Here is a 15,691-nt window from a genome sequence, read left to right as displayed (position 1 = left end):
CGCTAGAATCGTGACCTGGAAACTTTGGCCGTGTAGCTGTTGCGCGATAAAAAAGATCTGAACAACGAGCCACCTCCATTGCAGTGCCACCTAACATTTTTGAAATGAAACAGTACAAAAACTTATCAGAGACTCCGTCCGAATAGACCGTTCAACTAAGCAGCAACACTAGACCCCCGGAGATACCCTCGTATAGAAACGAAATGGGAAGGCAAACAGGTGGCAGTGTGTAAGGCCGGTTTGAAGCGCTGTCCTCGTCGGAACAGATATCTGGCGACTGGGTGTGATCTTTTGACTTGCATCTAAAGTTATTATCGCAGAAATCGGGTTAGGGTTCAGTGAAATCAGGAGCAGCATGCTTTGTTCGAGGATCAGTCGTAGATGCTCAAGGCGCCATGGCGGGTAGCCTTGAAGTTGGGTAACTGCGTAGTAGCGCTAAATATAAATTTCGCGATGCAGAAACGAAACCGAAACTGTTGTAAACTGTTCGCGAATGGTCCTGGGGTAAGTAGAACTACCACACAAATTAGAACAATGTGCGCAAAGGCAATAAAACTGCCTAAAATCATAAAGTAGCTTTGCAAACAGGCACTGTGTGACATTTATCAGCCGATTTCTGGGATTATTACTGTCAGAGTGCAGACCTGACCATTGAAAATCGTTTGCTGGTTATCATTCATACCCTGATAACAAAAAACAAACGCTGATGCAGAATAATTACAAGTGGCACACATTCTTCGTTGGTAGCAGTGACGCACGATGACCACGCCCCTTTTCCGCATCCTTGCGATTCAAACACGTGTCAAAAATCATGTTTTTGTTGCAAAAATGAAAACAAAACTGATTTTGAAAGGCAATTTTCTGGTCTAACTCCAAAAAGCTTTACTTGCTCGAGCAACTCCTGGAACGCTATAAAAAAGCGCTCCCAAAGTATAGTTCAAATGGAACGATTTAGAATAGGCCCCTTAAAGAAAGAGTTAAGGGGGGACGTGGCTTTCAAAATCTGCTTTCTTATTTCTTTGTGGATTTCGGTAAAAATTGGCACAGCAACTGGAAATGCTTCTGTGACACTACCATAAAAATTTCAAACTGATATTGCAAAAACTTTATTTATAGAATTTTCTTTCTGCTCACCTACCGAGCTTCAGAGACTTACACTCCTGCCACACGGGCACTTTCAATCACGATTGAAGTGAATCGTGATCGAGTTTTCGAGCGCACCCAATGCTCTGCCGCTGCTACATGGCCCGTTTCAATCGCGATTGAGAAGTTTCACCGGTTGCCCTCGTGTACACCAGATGGCGCCAACAGCGTACTTGCGGCCGGCGTCTGGTAACTTCGCCGTGGTCATAGGTATACGTACTATGCAAATGTTACCGCACGCTTATTTGGGTCAAGTTATTTGACACAATTTGGGGCGGTAGGTGAAGTTGTCACCTTCTGTGCCATTACTCAGCGGGGAGGAGAGTATCGCCGCTTTCGTTTGACCGCGCTTGAGAAACCAGGATTGAGTTCGAGCGGGATCGAGCTCGATCGCGATTGGAACTGCCGTGTAGCAGTGCCCGAACCGGTCGAGCTCGATCCGGATCAACTCAATCGCGATTGAAAGTGCCCGTGTGACAGGGGTATTACATAATGTGCAGAAAACTTGTTCGAAGTGTTTTGCATTTCCAAAAAGAGCGGACGAGGTCATGACACTTGGATCCTTTTATTTACAACACAATTTTTTGAGTTTTCATTTGAATGTACAGCAGGCAAGTACACTGTGAACGACTGAACAAAAAATTCACAAAGAGCAAAGTTAGAAAACCAAAACTGTCACAACCTGAACTGTTTATGAAATTATGTTGCGAAAAAAAAAAAAAAAAAACTGAATCGCTATAGACTCAGCGGTCACGAACAAATCGCCGGAACAAGCGGCTTAAGTGGCAAGAAAAAAAGTTTCGAGAAGTTCACGAGGATGGCTTGGTGGGCTATACGACACACGAGGAAGAGAAGACAACGCTTGTCCTGTCTTCTCTTTCTTGTGCATCATCATCTTCATGCGCTGTTAACCCCTTCAAGTTTCGAAAAAACAGCTTCCAAAGTTGCAACACAAGTTTCAACCATCAAAAGGCACCGGGGTTGTAGTCTTTTGTGCCCTTTCGCACACGGCGCTTATTGGGTGCCTTGCCTCGGAGCTGGAGTGCTTTTGAAGCCTTTTTTTCCCCTCGAGGCATCCTTTTCAGCTACTCTGCGAAGAGCATGTTGCCCAGTTTGGAGACCCAGTGATGTACAATACTCTGCGTAAGCATGGCAGGTTCCAGCATTGTACTTGCAGACTGCCTCATTGACCACTGTCTCTGTTGCACTCAACGAAGCATTTTCGTCTTTTGACACCAGGGACCAGATCACCGAATGAAGACTGTCAGCAACGTTCTGGGTCTTCTCTCCCAGGCAATGGCTGGGAAGCTGTACCTTATGCCTCAGAAAGCTGTTGGTAAACAGGCAGCAAGGAGTTGGCAGCATACCTAACGAGCTGGGTGTGGGGGTGGAGGCTTCCCCTGCGCTTCTGCAGCCCGGTATCGGAACCAACTCTGCGCTCCTTGTAGGCAAAGTCCATGGCGTGGTTGTTCATTTGTTGACATGACGTGATAAAATGTTGCCATCAGGGCCTTCTGCATTTCTTCTACGGTGTCGTGCTCATGCAAGGCCATGCCATAGTAGGTGGTAAATTTTTTTATCAGGTCTTGTGTCAGGCCGCCGCTGCCACAAATGGGTTGTCCCTTCTCTCTTTTTGTGACCACACCACACAGCGACAAATTCATTCTTTTTTTTTTTTTACATGATTGATACAGTCTCCCTTCGTAAACCAGATAAATCCATAGGTCTCATCTTGGCAAAGTGCCAGGTAGGTCCTGCAGTTGCCGTCACAAACAATGTTCGTGTGCTTCTCAAACCCATGCTTCTCAAGTGATCTTATGAACAGAATTAGGTCAGCTTCTACCTCTATTCTGCCAGACTTCACATCAGTGTTATTTTGGCAGGTGTGCGATGCCTTCCAGGTGTCGTAGCTGTCATCTCCTTCTTTAGGGCCTAGGGTGCATCCACGGCACCGATTTGAGAGGACGGCACAGTCAAGGACCAGTCCTGTGTAAAACTGTGCCGACACCGATGTGGGGCATGTGGCCATGTTCCATCATAAGCCATGTCCCATCGCAGACCACCGTAATGTTGTGGTTGAAAGGAGGGTCCATCTCTTGGTAAACCTCACGCACAGCTGCCGCAGCATCAGAAAACACGTTTTCAACAGCTGATTCACTGGCGGGTCGAAACTCTGATTTCAGATGTCTCTGGAAAGTTTTGTGGTGCAAGCCTCTATGAGAGACATTCCTCACAGACCAGAAGTGTGACAGAGCTGTCGCTCCTTTTCCTATGCATCTTACAGCTTGCATAGCTCTCACGTCGACATCCAAAATTCTGCAGTCTTCTATACGTGGTGAAGACCACTCCTTGCCGTGTCAGCAGCATCCGAGCTGCCAACCCCTGCTTTGTGCCAAGATGAACTGAAAGTCCTGGTTGGGAGCACTGCTGGCACTGGAAATTCCTGAGAAGGGAGTTTAGGGCCACAACTTGCACAACAAGAAACTCGTCCGCTAGCTCTGCACTGGCAAGTGCTGCACCTCACCTGTAAGTTCCATTTTCCACGCAGTCGCCGGTGTGGAACTTAGCTTAGCTTGAACTTTCGCGGCGACTTCCCGCGCTTCTTTTGATGATACAAAACGGGGCTGAGAAGTGCCTGAATGGTCCACCCAGAGCTTGTGAACGGCACGGAGACATCACCCGAAGTGTCCAAATCAGACCCCAAGATATGTGCGCTGCGACGACTTGTTGCTTCCAGAGCTGTGGAGCGTCATGCGGAAAGGTCATCACTTTGCCCAGTGCTCGTGAACGGTCTGAAGGCATCGCCCAAAGTGTCAAGATGAGACCCCGCGATACGTGTGCAGAGCCGATACGATCCAGAGCCGCGGAGCAAGGTGCGGAAAATTCGTGACGACGCCTGGTGCTCGTAGATGGCACGGAGACAACACTCAAAGTGCTGAGATGAGACCCCAAGATACGCGCGCTGCGATGACTTGTTGCTATTGCAGCAGCGGAGAGCTGCACGGCAAGGTCATCACTGCTCCAGGTGCTCGTGGACAACGTACTGACATCATCGCTCGAAGTTCCGAGATGAGAATCCGTCACGTGCGCGATGCGACTTGTTGCTTTTGAAGATGCGGAGCGCCGTGCAAAAGGGTCATCACTGCCCCTCGAGCTCGCACATGTTTTGGCCGCGCAAGAAGTGCTCAACAGCGGCTCTTCAATAGCGTCACTGGCTGTCATAGCTGCGCACGAAGAACTCGCCTGCGCATCCGTAATCCTGTCGGTCGGCTGCACGGCAGAAGTTCTTGAAGCAGTCGACCTCTTCGCCGTCGGTGATTTTCGCTTACGAGTGCCATAAGAGGTCGAGGTCTTGTACTTGAGATGTCACTGACCCATGGTCGGAAAAATCCGCTTCAAAACAATACAGTGCGCGTGCTGACGAACATGGCGAGCATGTAATACTTGATTCAAAGTTTCGCCTCGCAGCACGTGACGACCACAGCGATTGGAGATAGGAGGTGTGCGCATAGCAGACAGCGGATCCACCAAGGAGACCAATAACGTGTCACACTGCAGTCATGTAACGGGTGCCGCCAATCAGGGCCCACCTGGCGGCCTCCAAACTTTTGCTTTTTATGTGTTTACTTTTGCTCGGAGAGACCACTGAAGTGGGAAATTTGGAGTCGGAGAAATGCGCTTTCTATTTAGACCAATATGGCCACACTCCACTGCGTGCTGAAAAACGCCGTTTTTTCGCAACTCGGAAGAAACTTTTCACTACCCTCGATGAGCAAAACAGTGATTGAGGGTACTTCTAAAGGGTTTTCGGCCTAAAAAATTTGTATTTATATAGAAGATTAGTTGTAGAATACGATAAAAATATTTTCAGAAAATGAATTTTTTGGCCCATTTTCGAGAGTTGAAAGCCGCGTCCCCCCTCAATGGCCCCCTTTCTTTGGAGGTTACGGCAGTGTCAACGGCTGTGTCACACAGTTGAGAGATGAAATTTCACAGCAAGCGGAAGGCGCATTCTTGCAGCTGGCCCTCACCAGGGGTCGAAGCACTTCCGAACAGGCGGCCCACTCTTGTTGTTCATCGGGATGAAGTCGTAGAAGCGGCGCAACTCCATCATGGCGTCCACGTCGTTCTCAAACGCCTTGTGGGCCACACCTGTATACGAAACCAAACAGAACACGGCCAGTTGACATGAGAGACCACTGTGGCAGCATAGAATCAATGCCGGGGTAAGTCTGGACTTGAATTTGCAATTGAACAATAAAGATGAGAGCAAACACACATCAAGTCAACCCTCCAAACTATGATGAAATGGCCCGTACACATTCTATTACAGCAAAGCCGGAATGTTTTGTGTACGCTGACAACAAAAATGCAAGTGCGATCCACCTCAATCCATCGCGCATCCTCACATTGGTGAGGAGTGGGTGAAATGGCACTGTCCCTCCAGAAGTGAGGAGTTGTGGTTCCACATTAGATACGGGAGAAGAATGGCCATCATGACCACCATCATAACGGACACATCTTTTACAATGTGTTCATTGAAATGTTGCAATTGTGCAATAGAATGATCGTCAGCTTTGTTGGACCATCATTTAAACAGAGGTCAAAGTGAACCATTTTTATTTTGTACAGTACCTACTGTTGTTTCAATTCCAAGACAAGCTTGCAATTTGAAATGCCGTTTTCACCGCCGCCCAGTACAGTATCCCAGCTAGCACCCTCTCAACAATTTTGAGGTCGGCAAAGAGCACCAAGTTCGTGAAAAGGTGCCCTTTCAGCATCGCTTTGGTCTTTGAAAAGTGCCAAAGGGCAAAAGGGATACTTAAGTTATGTTTGTGAATACGAAAGTGGGGGGGGGGGAGTGCAGAGTAGTGACTAAGTTCGTGGAAAAACAGCAGGTGCAAATCACACAGTTTTTCACTGTAAGCTCACCATCCCTGGTGTTTAGTATTTTCGTTTTGTTTCTGCTTCATTCATGTGAGCCTTAACTAGAAACCTGCATGTAATAAAAAATTACGAACTTTTGTCAAGTTCGCCATATTTAGGCTTAACTGCTTCCGGCCACCGTTGCTTCATTTTACAAAGATCACTTCCAAAAATCAGTGTCACCAGCTACTTGCGCACTTTCAATGCAGAGAAATTGTGCATAACTTCATAGCTCATAATTTTTAAACTAGTGTGCAATACAAACAACCATAAATTGCTATGCACATGTGAACAGAGATTTTTGCTTTTGAAATGAAAATGTAAAGAATATGAAGAGGACAATACAAAGAGGACAAGCACAAGCCAGTGGCGAACGTGTTGTGTACGTAGAACAAGAACTATTCTCTTACCCGATGTGACCGTATGCGTCTTGGCTCCACCAAGCTCCTCTTGGGTGACGTCCTCATTGGTAACAGCCTGGCAATAAAAAAAGTACACTGCAGATCAGTGGTGGGCCGGTGGCGATGTAAAAAAGACAGGACCAAGTCCCTTCAAGACAATATTTTCATTTTGACGAAAAGTGAACGAGATGCTCACACTCGCTTTAGCCTAGTTGTTTTTTTTTCTTTAGCTGATTGTTATAAATGACTGCCATCGATGCAGCACTAAAAACTCTGCTGTAAAACGAGATAGAATTTACTGCTGACAGGGCAGTGTCCCTGTGAGCAGTGAATTGCTACCAGTGATCCTGATTTCACATCGTCTGTCGTCTGCTGTGCCAGGTTACCCTGCTTTCCGAAAGAAGGCTCACGATTCCTTGTTCATGCTTGTAGCTGAACAGCGTCTGCAGTGAACAATCTCATGACACCATGTCACAAGCACAGACACGCACGCACAGAATAATGAAAGTAAAATGAGAACAAAGCAACAAACGTGAACATAAAATGGTGCGCCTTATTTTGGAAAGAAGGGTAACTTGGCACAGCAGACGACAGACAATCTGAAACCAGGATGAGTGGAATTGACACCGATGAACCGCGGGAATACTTTATTATCATTCGTATGAGCTCTTATGTACCTATTTGGACAAAATAGGTTTGCTGATCGTCTGCTACCTTATTTGGCTCCTTCCTACCGTGAATTGCCATCGCGTGTTTCATACTGCTTACGCCAGGTGGTGCCGTCGTTCCAAGATCAGCTTGCATGTCCAAATTGGCTGCAATTTTCTCATAGGCGAAGATCATTTATTTTCTAAGTACTATCGTCATAACCTGTGTCAAACAAAACAGACCACAAATTGCGACCTTCATGTGAAATTTGAGCACGAACACAGCAGCAGTTCACTCAGGAAAAATTTTTAGACTTCCATTTATTGATGTAACACCCTGCATAGCTTAAAGCCATGCTCGTGGTTTGTAAGACCAAGCAGCGGCGTCTCATGCGGGAAAAATAAATACATAAATGAAGATTTTACCTTTGTCTTTAAGTGGCGCTTGTTTGAGTGATGATAAACAAAGAATGACTGGAAGCATAGGTCAGCACGCTTACTCACTAGTGCGATCACACACACCCCCGTCACCACTCATGAGTGTGCAGTGAGTGAGCCTCGCCGTTGTCCTGGACTGGCGAGTATGAGTGCGAGTGAGTGCAAGCCCCACGCGCAGTGAGCCTTACTCACTATTCGTGAGTGCGAGAGCAACTCGTCGTGAGCCTCGCTCCCCACTCATGAGTGCACTCGTGCTACTCGCGCCATTTGCAGGGGCTTACTGCAGTGAGCGCCACTATTGCACTTGTACTCGCTGTTGGCTATTCGTCGCAGGAGCCGCTCGCTGTGATGGTTGTTAATGGCGGTATTGCTTTTAGCTTCGGAAATATGTCGTCACTGAGCTCCTGCTATGGGGCCCTCTAGAATCAATTCGCTGGTGGAGTGTTGATTTAAGGATACGATTTGGATGGCCTTCTGACGCCGTAATGCATAACTCGTGGAGGGTCTGCTGCACGCACTCGCATGTGAGGGGAGACGACGAGTGGTGAGCGCGTGCGCGAGTGAGTGCGAGTAGTGACGGCGAGCGGTGTGCATGAGCATAAGCGAGTACGTGCGGACACGGCAAGCGGTGAGCGTGAACGCAAGTGGGTGCGAGTGGTGCAGGGCGCGTAGCGAGCGTGAGTGCGAGTGGTAAGGGCAACTGGTGAGCGTGAGTGAGTGCGCGAGAAAAAATATATTTTTCTGTGCAAGTGTGAGTGAGTGGCGCCCAGTCTTGCCGAGGTACAATTGGAAGGTAACTAGAGATACGGTTAAATTGGCGTATGTTTTGTCTATAGTGCAGTACTGCTTGTAGTGCGGATCTTTGCGGCTCCCACGACATATGTTATAAGTAGCCAACACTGTATTATTATTTTTTTTTGGCATTGTTAGTACATTGGGAATAAATGAAGACACGTACCTTTACAACATCAGGGCCAGTGATGAAGAGGTACGAAGTGTCCTGTGGGGGAAGAAAAAACAGTGAGACTTGCGAGAAGGCTTATTGAGACCCCTTGTTGCCAAGTACAGAAGCAGACAATGTGATAACACCAGCCATAGCTGAGTGAATTGTCTTCCCAATGTCAGAAGAGCTCCCACTTTACCCCGTTTAATGAACGGCCGCCTTTAGAGTTGTGCCTCAAAGCATACAGTATGCTTTGGAGCAACCACAACCATGGCCACATGAAATGCTATAAAAGCACCCGCTGGCAAGTTGAAAGCAAAAACTTGGCTAGCATCCCTGGTAGCCATGGTGGGTCTATGACAAATAAAATAATGTGCAGAAGTCATTACCAATAACCAAATTATTATAACCTTGACACACCAAATTACATTTGTGCTATAAAATACAGGGCTGTTCCAGATTAAGTCAACCACATGCAGGTCTCTTGTGCCCATCAAATTACGGGAGTGCATTATTTAACCAAGAATATATCCCTCAATTCCTCAAGCCAGGAGAATGACCATACAATCTCTCAAGCATGTGCATTATTACCTTGGCACACACCATCCAGGGATTCTGGCATGCGGCTTTCGTTTTCCAGACATAGCAGCCACAGAGTGCTGTAAGGGGGCTGATAAACCCCTTTTTAAGTGATCCCAGCCTCAGGGCAACAGATCACTCGTCGAACAACTCTGATCTTGATTAAAATGGCTTGCTTGGCACAATTCAATTGAGTAGTCTGACAGCTCTCCCCTTAATTCTACTACAAAGGCCTTGAGCCTCCCTGTTCAACAATGGGGCTTTCAATCAATCAATCGATTCTTAAAAGCGTGGGCCTCCATTAACCTGAAAAAATAAAGGGGGATGCTTAGAACTTCCTAAATATGTAAAGGAGAAAGCCCAGTTGGACATTCGGCTGATCTGCTCTTGAAAGTTCTGGAATTTATGGCCACACCTGTTCCCACTTGGCCAGCCGCCAGGACTGCACTTTGCGAAGACCATGCTCGCTTGCCATTGCCAGGGGCCTTATGTTCACTCCCGTCAGTGCCTTCATGTTTCAAGGTGACTTGTATTGCACGTGCTTCAGTGGCCTGCTTTCCTTTTGTCCCTTTAGTGCTGCTGTTTCCCTTGGGAAGCGTGTGCTGATCGCTCTTCCTCAGAGTCTTCCGACCGTCCTCCTGCACTATTTTTTTCCCTTTCCTAGCATGAGATACCCAACTTGTGTTTGCTCCAACCACAACTTACACTTTTTTCTGTACCACCAATTTTCTGTACCTTACCGTGCACGTGCTTGGAATAGACATTTACGGCACACCCCACCCCGCACTCCCCAAAAAAGAAGCAGTCTAATCGGCCAACTGAGAATAAGCTCTCGTTGTGGTATCATTAAACAGTAAAAATTTTGCGCAGCCACAAAGGTATGCTGTCCCACTCCACATGCACTGTCTGCTGTTAATCTTAATTGTCGCTGCAAAACTGATGCTTCAGCTATCTCAATGGGAAGTTCACCACCAACCGGTCCATTTACAACCAACACTCTTCCCCTGTACAGCAATCATCTCACTTGCAGAAAAGCAGCTCTACGCGACACTACTATCACCTCCTCCACCACATTGGGGGATGGCAGGTGTTTGTTGAGCAGTGAAAAATACAAGCCGTTTTTTTTTTTTTTTTGGAAAGGTCGTGGCACTTTGCTTCGCACTACTGGCTAAGGGAAGGATTAGCTCCAGCAGATTATCCCGGCACAATGCGCAGTGAGTACGCACCACCCCAGTTGAGTACCAACCTCTGCAACCTCCACGGCGGCCGCTTTTCTGATGAAGACGAAAATCAAAAACACCCGCGTGTACGAGATTTCGGCACAAATTAAAGATCCCCAGGAGGTCAAAATTAATCCGGAGCCCTCCACTGCGACACGCTTCATCGTCTGCATTGCGTCGGCGCATTAATCCCCACAATCAATCAAATCAAATCAATCAACCAACCATCAACGGCAAATCCCAAGTGATTTCAAACGGGAATTCGGTCTGCTGCTGCAAGTCTAAATTATTGCACCACTCAACATGGGCAATCTGTCCACAACTCTTTTCATGCCGAGTTTTGTGCACAAAGCGCTCCCACATGGCTACCGCCCTACCTCACCGACACAACAGCATGGTGCACGTGCACTCGAGACATGGCTTCAGCACAGGTAAGGAACCCACCACAAGGCTGCACTTGCGGAGAGTCACTTTATCCCTAAATGAGCAGGAAACAAAGAGCCTGGGAAACATGGGAAGGTAGCTTTTCTGCCCAAATTCTTATTTGAAAATGACAAACCACCCCGCTGGTGTAATGAGAAGAAACGCATGTTAGTACTGCGCTCAGAGTGGATTATAGGTCTCGCAAAACACATGAAAAGTCTGAAATGTAGTGTGCTTGGTCATAGGTGCAAGCCAGCTACAATGCTTTTGAATCGAAAACATTCCTGGTACATTGATAGTGCAATTGTTCATTTTTCTGTTAAGCGGTCCTTACCTTCACCATGAAGATGAAGTCCGTGATGGCAGGAGAGTAGACGGCCCCACCAGCGCAGGGACCCATGATGACCGAGATTTGAGGCACAACACCCGACGACAGAACGTTCCGCTCAAAGATGTCGGCATAGCCGGCCAGGGACTCTACACCTTCCTGGATCCTCGCTCCACCAGAGTCGTTGAGTCCAATCACTGGAGCCCCAACCAGCATGGCTTGGTCCATGACCTAACGAAGAACAGTACAAAGTGAAAAGAATTGACAACAGAAGTGAATTATTTATACTAAGACCTTTAAGGAATGGCAGCTGTGCTTTCAAGTGATCACAAAAGAGCTAAAAACACAGTAGGATTGTCATACATGGCAGTATGCTGCAGCAGCTGGTGATGGGGTACCAAAAGCCGTATGAAAGGGAACTTTTACTTGCAGTGAGAACTTTCCTTACAGGGAACTTCTTAGTTCTCTCATGAAGTATTGTACCTGTGCACAGGGCCGTACCCAGACATTTTTTTCTGGGGCGGGTTATGAATTTTGGGAAGGGGGTAGTTTTGCTGAAAGCAACAGTAAGTATTGTTTACGTGCTGCCTGGAAAAGATTTCGGGAGGGGTTCGAACCCCCAAACCCCCCCTCTGGGTACGGCCCTGCCTGTGCATCCTTTATAGATGTCCTCAAAGAGCGCTACACATCTCTCGATTTCACCACATCAGTGATGGCTACAGAGTCTAATGCTTTTTTAGAAAGCTGTGTCTAAAGGTACTTTGGACATATGTGGATCACAGGGAACATCAGACGTGCCAAGCTGGTATATTCTGAACAGTTTAAAGATGTTTCAGGCCCCCCCGTACACCTCACGGAAAAGTAATCCATTGATTTTTACCCAGCCGGCCACGCCGTTTCAACTCAGTGACTAGCCACAGCCACTGTTAATTATGTAATTACTATTCCTTGCTCTGACTTGCCTTTAGCCCCTGGGATCCTGCTACGTCCAACGTACCCTTAAACGGTGATAGAATCCCAATCCAGGGTACGTCTGACATGCCTTCAGCCTATGGGATTAGGGTGCATCTGACACACGTTTAGAGACTTCGTTGCAGTCTATAAATGCCAGATGCGGAGGTTTACAGAGCAGATTTTGATTCTATGGTTGATGGCATGAATATGACCTGTTGAAAAGGAACCAATTGTTAGGTTTGAAAAAATACTGTTACGAGGTACATTTAATAGCCTGATTCGCACGTAAATCCCGTATGAATGACAGTGAATTTTTTATGCCCATGCGGCCAGCAACAATTACGAACATTGACAGTAGGCTCTGTGCTTCTTCGCGTAAGTACATAAATAAATAAACCTTACCTTGCATATCTTTTTGGCATGGACACTAGAAAGACTTCCGCCGAATACTGTGAAATCCTGTAAAGTGCGCAATCATGAGAGTCAACCAGATAAGGCATCTCGAAAAGCCAAATAAAAAGTACACACTGACCTGGCTAAAAACAAATACTTGACGACCGTGAATCTCGCCGTGCCCTGTCACGACGCTATCACCGGAGAACTGAAAAAGAACAGGACGAACGCATATAACAGATTCTGGGTAAACGAACCAGCAAACGAACGACCAACCTTTTGATTCTCCATTCCGAAATCACTGCATGTGTGTTCCATAAACATGTCATATTCTACAAATGTTCCCGGGTCGAGCAAGATTGACAGACGTTCCCGGGCCGTCAGCTTCCCCTGCGCGGGAAACATGTGAAACAGAAGGCGTCACCAGTGCGTATTTTGCAGCTGCAGTGCGCTGCTGCTTCCTACCTTATCATGCTGGCTCTTGATGCGCTTCTGTCCGCCACCCAGCAGGGCTGCTTTTCGTTTTTCGTCGATTTCCTCCTTGACGCGCAGAGTGTTCGCAACTGTACTGGAGCAGGGACGAAGTGACATGCCGGAAACACGAAGGGTCCCAGCGAAGAACTTGGGGAGAATGCGACATGCTGTCGTGGAAGCTAACAGAGCAGACATGACGGCGTTTCGTGTGCCGCACAGCCAGCGCGCGAACTCTCAAATGTCTCTTTCGGGTTGCGGAACAGGTGTAAGACACGGCAGAAGTTATCCACGCTTGCCAAAGCGCTCAGACAGACAGAAAGCGCGAGCTTAGCTACAGTAGCTTAGCTGGCCCAATGAGCACCCACAAACAAATAAAAAACAACCAACAGCCGTAGCCAGTCGCGAACTTAGCCAGTTCAAGCCGAAGCCAAACCGTTTCCTTCGTGTTGGTGGCGCTGCGACAAGCATTTATTATGTTGCAGTTAGAGCAGTTAGAGCTTTATTTTACATGAACAATAGAAAATAATATACAAAATGATGTTTCTAAGGAGGAAAAAAAGGCTTTTATACCAGTGGACGGGAAGATGACAGAAGCAACAGAACGGGGTGAGGAGATTGCCCGAAAAAAGAAGTGGAAGAAGGTTGTTGCTGTGCTTTGAAACAAGGAAGGCAGTGAGGCGCAGAAAAAGGAAGGACAAGCGCGGGTTTTTAACATGACAATGTTTTATTCCCGGATACACCAAGATTTCGCTGACGTCATATCCGTCACGGAAATTACGCCAACGCCAGTATGTACAACGAAGCAAGCGGCCTGTAAAGGGTGCACCCCTGCACACATGGTCTTCTTGCAGGGAAGCAGCCTTTAGTAATAAAGAGTACGTTATAGGGTTGTTCATTTTCGGGTTTTATATTTTACACAAAGTGTTTTATGCCAGAATACACCGGCATTTCACTGACGTCATATCCGTCTCGGAAATGGCGCCGGTACACCTTTGCCGAAGCGACCCGCCAGCAGGACGTCGCTCGCCAAGTACACCCACAAGACAGCTGCCGACCCGCAAATCATGCTCAGCTGCAGATTTCGCTGCGCATTTTACTTTCGTGTTTTACCGATTCCTATGACAGAGGAATCAACCACAGTTTTTTGCTCCTCGTCCTTAATTATGTTGCGCTGCTGACATGCTTCGCTGCACTAACAACTAACTAGCCTTGTTATCGATGGCAGTTGGCCAAGTTTTAATCGGCCGAGTCAACTCCCGGAATACCCGAACTCGCAAAGTGAACGGTAAACTGCAGTTTCTTTTTTGATAATAATAATTTGGTGTTAGCTGTGCAAAACGTGCCCAAACACAAAATGATGTTTGCGGAGCATTGCACGTATTAGTAACGAAATAGAAGAATAAAGCTCCGCAAAGTTAAATCTGAATGAAGCGTTCTCTCTCTGTGCTGCTTGTTCGCGCTGAGTTGATTTTTTTCAGCGGCTGCCTATTCTCCCGTAATGTCTATCATCTAAATAAGCATGGCTGCATCGTGGTTATTTTGTTGTAACCGCTGCGGGTAGCATCGTCAGCGAAAGGTCGTAGCTGGGGTTGTACACTGCGTGCAGCAGCAATTTTTTTTTTAGATGTGCACAAGCTCGGGCCTACCCGAAAGCCCGGGCCCCGTCCTCGGGCCGCGCTCATACGCTGGTCTGGATGACATTTTGTCCGTCCACGGGCCGGGTCCAAGCCGCAGGGGTTTTTTTTAGCGCCATACGAGAAGTATGTCCTCTGCCAAAATTCGCCCAGAATATTTAGATAGCAAACAGATTGCATTAATCCTATATGAAACAGCCCTATTTGCGAAATTTCCTAAACGGAACGCTTCGCTGACACAGTTTACAATTGAGGGCGGCAATATTTTCGGGAGCAACAGAACATTCTGAGGGGGATTGGCTGACCAGAAAGCTTGCATGCGCTTGGCCTTTTTCTTCGCATAAGGGCAGAGTAAAGCGTCCTGAAAAAAAAAAAATCAAAGAAAGCCAGCTTGCAACGGTGCAAGGCGGACGTCACAGGAGAGCTGTGTTCGTCACACTGAGCTGAACACTACGAGCTCCATATAAGTCACTCAGAACCATTTACCCCGTGTATATATGTGGCGCTCGTCAGCAGAAGACCAAATCGAATGCAAAGTAAAGTATATGAGTGCTTTATTTGTACAGTGCCCACTTCAGTATTCGTATACTTCGTCGTAAGTATTCGTTTTCAGTATTCGTGTCTTCGTCGAGCGCTCCCTCACCGTTAAAGACCTGCACTACTTCATGTCTTGCAGCGTTTGGGGATCCTGGCGCCCTAGCCGCCCGAGCCATTGCGCGATCGCTAGGTTTGTTCCATTGCGCGGCGCTTTTCCCCCTCTCTCCTCGAAATGCCGGCTCGTCTCGGCGCCACTGTGTAGAGCCGAGCCGTCTTCTCAAACTCCTGCCTGAGGTGAAGGCTGCAGCGACCGTTGCGGTGATAAAACACTGTCACGCAGCGGGGGCTCCGCCCTGGTGTTGGAGCTAACCTCACCTCATTGGCCCGTTTGAACGATTCACGAACCCCACCCTCGCCGGGACGCGAACGGGCGCCCGGTCAGGAGGACAGCCGAAGGTACGTAACTATTTTCCTCACCGCCCGGTCGCAGCCCTTTTGCGCCGGCTCTAAGCCCGCAAGCCCTTCCGGCTGCCGGCCCGTGCCTTGGGTTGATCCTCAGTCCGTTCGCTCACATATTAGCCGTCGATCACGCCGTACGGTACGGGCCAGGAAATGGAAGGACGGTGTCTTTCTATTGCGAGCCCATCGGCC

The 15,691-nt window shown here is 47.7% G+C and overlaps 1 protein-coding gene across 1 annotated transcript in view; it reads right to left on the bottom strand.

Annotated features, from left to right (window-relative positions):
- LOC144170679 (propionyl-CoA carboxylase beta chain, mitochondrial-like) overlaps positions 1-13,229 on the bottom strand; it is a 46,272-nt gene extending 33,043 nt beyond the window's left edge. The window contains exons 1-8 of the mRNA XM_077700613.1: positions 12,861-13,229; positions 12,672-12,785; positions 12,535-12,603; positions 12,405-12,461; positions 11,055-11,279; positions 8,514-8,555; positions 6,480-6,546; positions 5,175-5,295 (exon numbers count right to left, since the gene is read on the bottom strand). Coding sequence (XP_077556739.1) covers positions 5,175-5,295; positions 6,480-6,546; positions 8,514-8,555; positions 11,055-11,279; positions 12,405-12,461; positions 12,535-12,603; positions 12,672-12,785; positions 12,861-13,064 — 899 coding nt within the window. The 5' untranslated portion in view covers positions 13,065-13,229. The remainder of the gene's footprint in view (positions 1-5,174; positions 5,296-6,479; positions 6,547-8,513; positions 8,556-11,054; positions 11,280-12,404; positions 12,462-12,534; positions 12,604-12,671; positions 12,786-12,860) is intronic.
- Between the last annotated feature and the right edge of the window lie 2,462 nt (positions 13,230-15,691).

This window comes from Haemaphysalis longicornis, unplaced genomic scaffold (genome assembly GCF_048455015.1).
Source record: "Haemaphysalis longicornis isolate Haplotype H1 unplaced genomic scaffold, Haemaphysalis longicornis Haplotype H1 scaffold_2, whole genome shotgun sequence".
NCBI lineage: Eukaryota > Metazoa > Arthropoda > Arachnida > Ixodida > Ixodidae > Haemaphysalis > Haemaphysalis longicornis.
The sequence above is the reverse complement of the archived record's forward strand: the minus strand, read 5'-3'. Positions and strand labels throughout refer to the sequence as shown.